At 38.0% G+C, this 12,215-nt stretch overlaps 1 protein-coding gene across 1 annotated transcript; it reads right to left on the reverse strand.

Annotated features, from left to right (window-relative positions):
• Positions 1–389: 389 nt before the first annotated feature.
• spag7 (sperm associated antigen 7) lies at positions 390–11,970 on the reverse strand. Its single transcript, XM_041801543.1, has 7 exons — positions 11,844–11,970; positions 6,146–6,213; positions 5,615–5,703; positions 5,452–5,536; positions 5,273–5,362; positions 1,369–1,525; positions 390–1,280 (listed from the first exon to the last, which is right to left on the reverse strand). Exons 1-7 carry the CDS (start codon positions 11,926–11,928, stop codon positions 1,162–1,164), a joined length of 693 nt encoding a protein of 230 aa, XP_041657477.1. The 5' UTR covers positions 11,929–11,970; the 3' UTR covers positions 390–1,161.
• Between the last annotated feature and the right edge of the window lie 245 nt (positions 11,971–12,215).

The raw sequence follows: 12,215 nt of genomic DNA on the forward strand, positions 1-12,215 counted from the left end.
CTGAGGCCTTCTATAGAGAGGTGTGTGCCTTTCTAAATCATGTACACTCAGTTTAAGTGACCACAGATAGACTCCAATCAAGGTGTAGAAACATCTCAGCACCATCAAGAGAAATGGGAGGACCCTACACTAAGTTTTAAGTGTTTTAAGGGTCTGATTACTTACGTCAATGTGATATTTCAGTTTTTCATTTTAAATAGATTTTTTTTTTAAATCTAAATTTCTGTTTTTACCTCGCTATTATGGGGCACTGAGTGTATGAGAGAAAAATGAATTCAAAAAATTGCAGCATCAGGCTGCAGCATAACAAAACCGCAACAGTGAAGGAGGTCTTAGTTTAAAAGGGCTGAGAAATTATGATATGGCTACAGCAAAAAGAGGGACATACAGACGGATCTCTTTTTATTAACACACATTGGAGATAAAACAGTGCAAACATGTTAAAATAGGCATCAAGATGCCTACAAGCTTTCAGAAGACATGACAATCAAAAGGGAGGTCACAAATATCCCAACAATGCATCTGGATCTGTTCCCTACCATGACACTAATTGTAAGCCAACACATAGCTTCATAGTAATAATAATAATACACTTATTTTGGAAAATACTAGTAATGAAGGTAAAATAAATCCATGTAAGGATTTCTTCTCTTGCACTAGAGGAAATGGCCATGCTTCCAACACTGATGTTTCTGAAACATGTTGAGACTTAGAAAAAAAAAACTGCATATTTAACAAAAAGATAGTAAATACACACATTCCTTATCCCTTTAAAACTGTACCTGATAGATGTGACTCCGCAGCCCTGCTTTTGCCTAAAATCTTGCTTCCAAATTGAATCAAAACTTGCTTTTTATATCTAAATGGCATGTAGCCCTGTAAATCTGCAACAAACCTGCCAAAAATTGTCTCTTTTAAAGTGGCGTCAGAAGATGACAGGCGTTTTTAAGACGCTGAACACCTACTGGACACTTAAAAAATAAAAATCCTGTGTTAAGAGTATTTTTCATACTAGATTTAACACCCTGTGATATAGTTACACCGTTTCTTGTGTGAAGTATAAGATATTGCATTACTAAGATGACTTTGGGTGTTCTTAAAGACACACTTATGCGCCCACACACATACACTCACACAGAAACACAGCATAAAAGAGGAGACTCAGGAGCTGCTGCTGCTTTGTGCTCCTGTGTCGTCCTCCTGCTTCAGCCGTTTCTTGGCTCTGATTTCATTCATGGCTTCTTCTATTGAGCGAGTGTCCCTCTTGTTTGCCACTGGCACTGGGAGACAAAAACACAAACAAAGTGAGTAAATACTGAGTGTACACTGTTGTTTTCAACAGGCTGGGTAATTGTTATATTTACTCACCACAGCCGTAGGCTCTGTTGGCCTCTAGTGTGTGCGCTGCGTCTTTTGCAGCTGATGTGCCGATCAGGTGGCTGTACTTGTCTCTGTAGTTTGAGTTGGGACACATTTCAGACTTCTTTGACTGACTGGAGGCTGATTCTTCCAATGCAGCTTGTTCCTGCAGGGATGAGACAAGGAAAAATCAGTCTGTGATAGTAATGTAGGTCAAAAAGATCCAGAGAGATGTACTGAGATTCCTGACTTCCTACATGTTTGTTTGATAATTTATAGCAGTCAGGTGGGTTGAGTGAAGAAAGACAGGAAAAAAACAGTTTGAACACACAACTGTGGAGAAAATTGTTTTATTGAATCACTTGATGTAAGTATAAGTAGAGTATTAATAATCTGAAAAAAATGAGAGTGCTTGGTAAAGTAAATGGATTTTCATCCATATGTATGGAAGTCCTAGGCACACATCTGTAAAATCTCTTTACTGTTTTTTTTCCTTGATAAAAAGTATTTTCTGTTTGATTTTTCAAGATCGCAACTTATTTATATCAATTAATAAAAACACAGATTTTTCCGGAACAAGTTAAGTAATTTTGCAAGCTCTTGCTTAATTTTTCTTGCAATATCTCAAGATTTTAAAAAAGGTTTCTAGTTACAATAATAGCATTTTCTAGTTATTACCTCCGCCAAGGAGGTTATGTGATTTACAGGGTTTGTTCGCTTGTTTGTTAGCAACATAACTCAAAAAGTTATGGACAAATTTTCATGAAATGTCAGAAATGGCATAAGGAAGAACTGATTAGATTTTGGGAGTGATCCAGATCACCGTCTGGATACAGGAATGTTTTAAAGGATTCTTTACTATTGGGAGATAGGGCTGATGGCGGAGGTCTGCGCTCTCCGACTGTTTTTCTAGTTTTGATCTGTGGTTCTCAAAACTTTCAAGACAATATCCCCCAAAATAACACCTTTGGTGTCTGTGACACTCCAACTGAAGAAGAGGATATGCAGGCAGATGGACATACTAATTCAGTTAAAGGGATACTTCAACATTTTGGCAAATTCGTCCATTGCCATAATCCCTATAGTCTTAGTAATAGGTTCGTTACCTTCAGTTGTCGGTGCAAGCTGTTTTTAGATCGGCTGCTGCTGAGTTCAGACCTGCTGTACCACCTCAATGTAAGCAGACGGTATTCCGGCTTTCCCTCACCAAACTCATCAAATACACAATTGAACAACTCCAAAACACTCTCGTGGACAAGTTGTGACCTGTGCATTCACCACGCTATGAAATAATAACGTATATTTATGTAACATTACGACACAGGAAGCAAATACTCAGACCTATTTCTTGAGTAAACCACTGGGCGGAGTGACACAGTGATGCAGCCATGCCTGGAGTGTAGTTCTGGCTTTGCATTTAGCTTTAAAACATCTCCATCTCGTAATGTTCCATGATTATTTCATAGCGTGGTGAATATACAGGTCACAAGTTGTCCACGAAAGCATTTTGGAGTTGTTGGATTGTGTATTTGATGAGTTTGATGAGGGAAAACCGGAATACCGTCTGCTTACATTGAGCTGGCACAGCAGGTCCAAACTCAGCAGTGGCCGATCTAAAAAACAGCTTGCACAGACAACTGAAGGTAACGAACCTATTACTAAGACTATAGGAATTATGGCAATGGACGAATTTGCCAAAATGTTGAAGTATCCCTTTAAGAATCATTTTCCTTGCTTTAAACTTTCAGGGTTCCTAAGTGTTTAGAAAATCAAATTCAAGACTTTTTCATACCTCTTTAAGACCTAAATAGAGAAAAATTAATACCACTGTTTGCAGCAATAGGTCAAAAATGAAATGCATGTAAAAAATGTTGGTTTAACAGATCAGGGTTGAATTCGCTGATTTAAGCACGGTTTATCAAAGATTGAATACTACAGCAAACAGCTGTAGTTTATCAAATGTGAAATGGAACAGGAAACAACACATTTTGGGGCATAAACTGCCAAATATGATTATGTTTGGCACATTTAATGCCTCTGTGCAATCTATATATTGTCCAGTGATATTTATCATAACATAGTTTAGCATGTTTGCAAAGCTTATAATAAACAATGAAAAAAATAAATGCATTTCGCCAGAAATGGCAAACTTGTCCACGAAAGTGTTTTGGAGTTGTTGGATTGTGTATTTGATGAGTTGAGGGAAAGCCGGAAATACCATAAGACACCATAGCGTTGACACCACAGCTCCTATCTCAGCACCGCAAATCTAAAAATAGCTTGCACCAACAACTAAAGGTAACGAACCTATTAGTAAGACTACAGGGATTATGGCAATGGGCGAATTTGCCAAAATGTTGAAGTATCCCTTTAATCTCAAAATTAAATCTAAGAATTTTTAAGACTTTTCAAAGATCTGCAGAAACCCTGTTTTTAAATACAACTCTCTGACCTTTTGTTTTAATTGACAGGCAAAGGAGAAACAACAACCGTGTGAAGGCAAAAAGTTAGAGAAAGACTGCCAGACAGGGCGCTGGAGTAGTCATATAGCTGTGTGCATAAACGCCAGTTTTTAAGTGAATATTGATTCTAGCCTTTCTTTCTTTTCGTGTATGCTGATCCCACACCCTTTCCTGAATCAATTTTTATGACATTTTTAAAGCCAATAAATGTTAATAACAGCTCATGGCCTTATTTAGGGTAGAAAGTAAACCTGTGCAATGAACAGGCAGCCTGTGGGACTACAGGCCTTAACTCAGTCTCTGTGACATAAGTTATATCACTAGTACAGGTGCTGTATTGTAAAAACAACACCCATCAATATGTGGCAGTTCCTTTTTTTTTTTTTTTTTTTTTTTTACATATCATCGTTTTTCTCAACAAACATCAGCTACAACCAGGAATTGTCTCACCATCCACATGAGGGTCAGGACCCTGAGGATGAGAATCCCTGATCTACAATATGCTGGCCACTGTAATAGGCTAGACCACAACATGTCATGTTGATATTGTCCCCACTAAAAAAGGTCAGTTAAGCCTATTGCTATGTTTGTTTTGTACTTTTGCAACCCCTGGGAGTTAATTAAGTTGAGAACCTAAGAGACCAAACAGACACTACTTGTATCTCAGTGAAATGGAGTTAAAAAATCTAAGGTTAGATCAGACTTATGGCACAGTCGCACTAGGCAGTTTGCTCCATTGCACCACCACCTGGCACGCTTGAGCCTCAGAATCTGTTTTGTTTGACTAGAATGAATGCTGCACGCTGCTCTGAACCACGGTGCACTTTCTTGGCCCTGGTATGGATGGAAGAGTTGGGCTTTGGGCTGGTATGACTGCTCACACATGAGCACAAGCACTAGTGCAGAGTGTGTACGACGCATAACTGACCACTGACCTAACCATTCCTTTCAACAGTAAGAGTTTAAGAGCTGTGTCTGAACAAAATGACTCAGAACAAGCCACTAAGTGGTTAAAGTCACTGTCATGTTGTCTTTGTATTTCTCCTTTGTGCCGATTCTGTGAGACTGTGCTTCTTGTAAACTGCGTGTGTTGTATTATGACATGATGATGCATCCGTGCCAAAGCCAGACTAAGCTTGGAGCAATGTGAGTACAGGCCAGGGGAGGGGAGATACGCATGACTCGGCCTGGTAAGGCTACTGGGACTAGTGTGAGTGTGCCCAGTGATGATCAATCTATTACAGCACTCTTAGTCTCTCTCTGACTCTCCTGCAGCCTTGACTTCTAAACTTTACACACTGTCTGTGTTAAAATGGATCCGAGAATGTTATGTCTTTGACCTAGCAAGGCTGAGTTCTTTTTGAGATATAAGACTGACATCTTAAAGTGCCATCAGATCGATAGAACTGGAAGGAGTTTCAGTGAAATAATAAAAAAGCATCCCATCTTACTTTTAGTCTGCGTCTTTGCTCTGCCAGCTGAGGATCCCACTCCTCTCCCTTGCGATAAGCTTCCAGCTCCTCATCTGATGGAGCAAACTCCTGCCAGTTAACAGGAGAAACTATTAACATTTCATCTCAGCTTTCAAGAACGCAATATTTAAATAAAATGTGGATGCTTGAGTTCAGACCTTCTTGAAAAGCATAACATAACGGCTCTCCTCGTCCTCTCCAAAAGAAAATGAGGTCAAACCAGCAACCTCTGCAACATCATGCCTAAAGGACAGAAAGCAATGACTGTAAATATCACTATGTTGCTCAAATCTGCAAAAATCTGAAGTAACAACATCTTACAATATACTCCTTTCAATCTTCCCCATGGGATTATATTTTCGTTTCTGCTGAGAGCTGTCTTGTATGAAATCTGACACCTCTTTCTCCATCTAAAAAAAAAGGAAAGGGGCAGGGTTACATTCTGTGTTATTTTGAAAGTGATAAAGACAAATACAGGTTCAGAGAGGCCACAGGAGCTACACTCGGCCACGTTGGTGTCATCTAATTCAAACCAATCCATCTGCCTTGCCACCATAGCTACTTTTATGATGTCTGTAATGTTTTGACATATTCACAGAGGATTTGAAATGAGGCTTTAGCATTACATAGTTAACATGCAGAGCACTGAGATGTTTTCAGTTGGATGATAAAGGGAGACTTAATTTTTACATTTCCAAAACTGACAGCAAAAACTAAAATCAAAAACTCTGTAGAGGTAGAGTCTATGGCAGAACAGTTGTATTGGGTTGCATTAGGATTTACAGATGCCCCTTATAAAGGGGACTGGGAATACATAATGAATGAGTGCATGATGTGATACTAGTGCTTCACCTTTTTCCTGAACTCAGCTTTCTTTCTTTTCTCATGTTCCTCCATCTTCTTCAGTCTTGCTGCTTGCTCTAAAAATGACAAAAAAAATCATCCATGGGTTCATTTATTGCTGAGCATTCCATGAGTTTATGTTGTTAACAAAGATCCTGCAGCACTACAGCAACAACTGTGCTAATAGTGTTAATACTTTAGTCCCATAATAGCTGATCAAGACTCAGTCTTCCTGGAAACATAAAACATTTCGTAATCATTTATCCTGGAACACAGCACTGCATCATCCTGTTATTAAGGCAGACAGCCTCTGATGTTTTACTGGTGGACATACTCATAATAGTTAATGACGCCATCTTATGACTGTCTTCACAACAACTGGGAAGTAGAAAAGGTTGCTTTGTTATTCGTGGCAATACTCTAAACTTTCCAGATTGTTACAATTATTCTCTTACGAAGCATCTTTTAAAGTGAACATCTACAAACAGAAAGAAAACAAAAGAATGTCTGGAACACTGCAGGGCTCAAATGTCAGAATTATTTATGTATAATGTTATTATCTATTCAGTGCAGTACATGATTGGGACATCAGAGCCTTCTTTATTCTATCATCGTGTCTTTGAAACAAAACCAATTTGGTTTGTATATTTGCATTCACAATTTTCTTTAAACATCTACAAAATAGAAAATTCTAGGATGTGTTTAAAATACCCATGTTTTTTTTTTAGTAGCCCTAGTGCACATATCAGTTACTATTTTTCTCAACTGGATGCGTCACGGAAAAGCCCCTGCGGTTTTCAGTGACCTAAATGCAAAAGAGGTTATAAAGAATATTACACAATAAACAAATAAACAATGGCCTGGGTGCCAAATGTGACCAGCCGTCCATTTTTGATTGGCTTACAGCAAAGACGAATTTATTTATTGCTGGGGGGCGGGAGGTGTTCAACTGAGATGATACTGGAAATGGTAAACATACTGACAACCACAATAACAATACTATCTTGATTTATAATGCCCTGATTGATTACTATGGCAAATATCAGTACCAATAGCACCCCAGGGGTAGAGCTAGTGGTAGCCAAGGGGCCCTGAAATCTGACTGGCCTCACCCACAACCTTGAGTTGACTGGCTATTTGCCTTGTCAGCCATTGACAAGCCATCTGAGCATACTCAGTCACTGAGCATATCTTAACCTTCATGAGACTAAGTTTAATATCATCAAGGTGCAGTTTATAAAAGCAGCCCCACCATCCTTATATACACTCCCCTCCAAAAGTATTATTTTTGCTGTAGACTGTAAACATTTAGGTTTAACATTAAAAAATGCATATGAGGCAAGACATCAACATTTTTATTTTAAGGTATTTACATCTGGATCTGACACACGGCTTAGAATATAGCACCTTTTCTTTGAATCCACCCATTTTTCATGTGAGCAAAAGTTGGAACATGTGACTGACAGGTGTGTTTTGTTGCCCAGGTGTGTCCAATGACATTGATTATTAAAACAATAAATAGCGCTGAATGTCAACGCTCAGTTTCAGATTTAGGTTTTGTCTGTGCAGACTGTATTTATAGTTTGAGCTGTTACCAACATGAAAACCAAGAGAGCTGCCTATGGATGAAAAACAAGCGATTGTGAAGCTGGGAGAAGATCGAAAATCAATCAAAGCCATTGCACAAACATTGGCCATAGCCAGTACAACCATTTGGAAAGTCCTGAAGCAGAAGAAAACCTCTGGTGTAATAAGTAACAGATGTTGAACAGGTAGACCAAAGGAAACATCAGCCATTGATGACTAGGGATGGGCGATGTGGGGAAAAAAATCATATCATGATTTTTTATGGCCAGATGATGATCTCGATTTTATCACGATTTTTTAAATTAAATTTCTGACAAATTTGCAAGTTATTAACCAGAAAAAAACAACTTTTTCTCTGATTTTTCCCTATTTCTTCTGCACCATCCTGTTGGCCAATGCATTATATGTATGTGGGTGTGTGTGTATGTGCGTGTGTGTATATGTATACAACCAGTGCTTAACAAATGTATTAGCCCACCACCCAAAGTAAGGTTTATGCCACAGCTGCCCTAAATTAACAGCATTGGTAGTTACCAAAATCATTTTTTAAGTTTCTGCAATGGTTAATACACCAATATGTAGAAGCTCTTTAACTGAAATGATATTTTTAATGCTAAAATATTATTGTTGTTATTCAAGGATTTTCAAATTTACTGATTTACAAAAAAAACTGAAAAAATAGTAAAGCACATTATTATTTCTTGTTTAATATGTCAAATTAGAGTTATTTACTTGCATTCCTGAACAGAAAAATGAGTTTTAGTGGTTGAATGTTATACTTGATTCATTTCTAACTTCTCAGAGAAGCCCAGTGAGCCGGCTCAAATTTGGGTATGAAAAGGTGAATTCAGTTTGAAATTCCTCATTCCTGTTCAAAATGGTAAAATATGAAGAGCTCACTGAAAATGAAAGAGTCCGCATTAAAGCAGTTCATGATGCTGGATGGTCTCTGAGACAAATATGACAGGTGGTCTGATAAATTTGTTAAGCACTGTATATATGTATACACTATGTAGAGGTCTTATCCAACAATACATTAAAGTTCCAAAAATTTATTTTCCTGCATTCTGATCTATTCTGTCTTCTGGAACCAATTTCTAAATTTTCTGCACCACTTTAGAATTATTATGTGTGTCTTCGTCTGTGTTTCAAAATCTACTTTAATGTTCATTAAGCACACTTATATAGTCAAGTATATAGTCTTTAAAAAGAAATCCTGCCGCTGAAGCTTTAAACAAGTAGCCTGTTCATACAGAATTCAATTTAACATCACATTTACTTCAGCCTTGTTTACAGACTGCCAAATAAAGAAAATATAAATATGACACAAATTTGATGAATTTTTAAGCCATGTGGTTATGCAGTTAATTAGTGACTGTATGTAATTTTAACGCAATTTTGATTTTTATTTTAAAAAGGTCAAGTACATGTTGATTTACTGCTTTGAATAAGGCTGTGATGAGCAGTGACATAAACGTGTCACACTGGCACCTGTCTGCTGCTTACAATGAAGGAGAGAAGAGGAGGAAAGGCAGGACTATGTGCTGCAGCAGTATGAATGTAGGCCAAAGAAATGCATGTAAATCAATGATTTTACTGTTTAAAACATTTTCTAACAGTGACACACTTTACTCCGCTGATCGCGGTATGATCATCTCTCTTCCCTGTTTTAACCTTGGCAGACCGGAGGACACCGTCTTTAGAGCTCATTAAAAATGTTTATAAGGACTAAATCTTAAGTTTCACTTTCACTTGTTGCGTAAGTCTTCACTGCATCGGGGAGCAGAAGAGAGAAGTAGTAGAGCTGATTCTATGATAAAACAGATTAAGAAGATCGCCAAAACATTTTATTTCTTTACAATCTGAGATCGTCTTATGGTGCCCCCCTACTGATGACAGAAACATTGTGAGAGCTGTAAAGAAAGACCCTTAAACAACTGTTTGTGACATCAGCAACGACCTCCAGAGGGCAGGAGTGAAGGTATCACCATCTACTGTTCACAGAAAACTTCATTAACAAAAGAACAGAGGCTACACCAGAAGATGCAAACCACTCAATAGCAAGAAGAACAGAAAGGCCAGGCTGGAATTTGCCAAAAAAAAAAAAAAAAAAAAGTGCATAGATCACCTTCAAAAATTCTGGGACAAAATTTATCCACTGAAGAGACAAAGATGAAATTTTACCAAAGTGATGAAAAGTCTAAAGTTTGGAGAAAGAAAGGATCTGCTCATGATCCCAAACATACAAGCTCATCTGTGAAACAGTGGAGATAATGTCATGGCTTGGGCTTGGATAGCTTCTTCTGGGACGGGCTCATTAATCCTCATTGATGATGTAACACATGATGGCAGCAGAAATGAACTCAGAAGTCTACAGAAACATTTTGTCTGCTTATTTAAGGAAAGATGCAAGCAAATAGATTGAGAGATCCTTCATAATGCAGCAAGATAATGACCCGAAACAGACTTAAACCCTATAGAAGATGCATTTTACCTGCTAAAGAGGAAACTGAAGGGTACCAAAACAACAACAGAAAGAGGCTGCGGTGAAAGCCTAGAAAGGTTCCACAAAAGAAGAATGCAAAAGTTTGGTGATGTCAGTAGGTCACAAGCTTGATGCAGTTATTGCAAGTAAATATTAAGTCTTAGTCGCTTAATCTGTGCAAGTCTATCTGTTGCAATACTTTTGCTCACCTAAAAAAGTTGGTGTTCTGTTACAAATAATGCTATCTTCTAAGTTGTGTATCAGATCCAGATTTACATACCTGGCAGTAAAAGCTGAAATGTTGATCTCTAGTCTCATTTTCATCTTTTGATGTCAAACCCAAATATTTTCAGTCAACAGCAAAAATAAAGGAATTTGCCTCACTGTTACAATATTTTTGGAGAAGAGGGTTTTTCTGTATTTGGCCATTAGTGGAAAAAGTTTAGACACCCTGAAATATAGCAATTAACTATCATATAACATTTACTACCATGTTTTAAAATGCTTTTTAATGATTCTTAGCAATAATGAGATCTACAAAAGCTTCACCTACTTAATAATACAGGGGCCTTGGAAGAGACATACTGTAAATACATCCAAAACTGCAGGTAAACTCATGCACATGTACTGTCAAACCTGCACAAATAAAGTGGCATGATTTCAGCAGGGAAATATTTGCTTTTGTGCAATTTAGACAGTGTGCAAGAGTTTGTCTGCAATCTTTGTTAATTAACAAACCTAGCACTGGTAACATGTCATTACACACAGCATGTGTGGACATAGGCATCACAGTTAAATCTATCTTGTAACTGTCTTCATAAAAACTTCAAAGTAGACAGACTCGTATATTCGTCGCATTAGTCTACTAAGCAATGCCATACTGCTGTAACTGGACTCTTGAGAAGTATGTTTTTTAAGTTTAGACCAAGTCTTAGAGACTTTCATTCACATAGAAATACAAGAGAATCGTGTATTATTCTTGTTATTAATTTTTATCTACAGTAAATAAGCAAAATGTCATTCAGTAAACAACAGAGTTGGATGTTCTGAAAGTCTTCGCTGCATTTGTTGGTAGAAAGAGTAAATGGACACATAATGAAATGTTGCTGGAAAACAAGCAAGCTTTGTTAACACAAAAGGATAGCTGTGACTATTCAGAAATAATTTCGTTATATCCAGAAGGCTTCAGGGGGTTTCACATGGGTTCATATTTGCCTATAGATATTTTTAATCAGGTATATTTAAATTTAGATATAATCTTTTTCATAATAGTCTTAGCTTTTAATCCGCTCATTCCAACACAACGCCAGCATTTAGCCAAAGAACACTGCAGAGAACAATTCCCACAAAGTCTCTTTGATTTTGTGTTTTGAACAAGTGTTATTTCCCACATCTCTAGTCCAGGGTCTGGACTCTGATCTGCGTGTGCTTGCGGGACATGCGGGTCTGTATATTCGGTAGAGGCGGTGCTAAACACGAGCCAACAGCTTTTAGGGCTACTTGAAAGCTCCACTGTCCAATGGTAGTGCTCTGTCCGCCTGTCTTCTGAATCCTTTCTAAGTACCTAACCATAGCAAATTTACCAGTTTAAAACACTCCCTAAATGACTCTTTATTGAAGTAATTAATTATGTACCTCGAGCCTTTCGTCGGCTTTCCTGGTCGCCGACAGTTGGAGGCTTTTCCATCGAGTTTAAAATTGAACCTAGGAGGTCCGCCATCTTGGAATGAGGGGGCAGTTCGCTCAGCCTGTTGTTGTTGGTTGCGGCTGTATGGTATGCGCACGCGCACAGGAACTGAGTATTTCTTCGCGGTGTTGTAAACCGGGCATTTAAACCTCTATCGCCATCTTCTGTGAGAGAAAGCGTACAACGACGTTCATAGTAAGACTTCTTGTCTGTTAAATAACAAATAGGAGGTTCTTTCTTTTTCAGGTTCTCCCTCTTATAATAAAATAATAAATACCCAATAGTTTGTGCCATGCACCAGGGATGTAACACTCCACTCA

The sequence above is a fragment of the Cheilinus undulatus genome, linkage group 12 (genome assembly GCF_018320785.1).
Source record: "Cheilinus undulatus linkage group 12, ASM1832078v1, whole genome shotgun sequence".
In the NCBI taxonomy this organism is placed as follows: domain Eukaryota; kingdom Metazoa; phylum Chordata; class Actinopteri; order Labriformes; family Labridae; genus Cheilinus; species Cheilinus undulatus.

Coding starts and splice junctions, on each gene's coding strand:
- spag7 (XM_041801543.1), bottom strand. CDS start 11,928: ATGGCGGACCTCCTAGGTTCAATTTTAAACTCGATGGAAAAGCCTCCA. Junction 5,363..5,451: donor ATGTTATGCTTTTCAAGAAG/GTCTGAACTCAA, acceptor GTTAACTGGCAG/GAGTTTGCTCCATCAGATGA. Junction 1,281..1,368: donor CAACAGAGCCTACGGCTGTG/GTGAGTAAATAT, acceptor TTTGTCTCCCAG/TGCCAGTGGCAAACAAGAGG.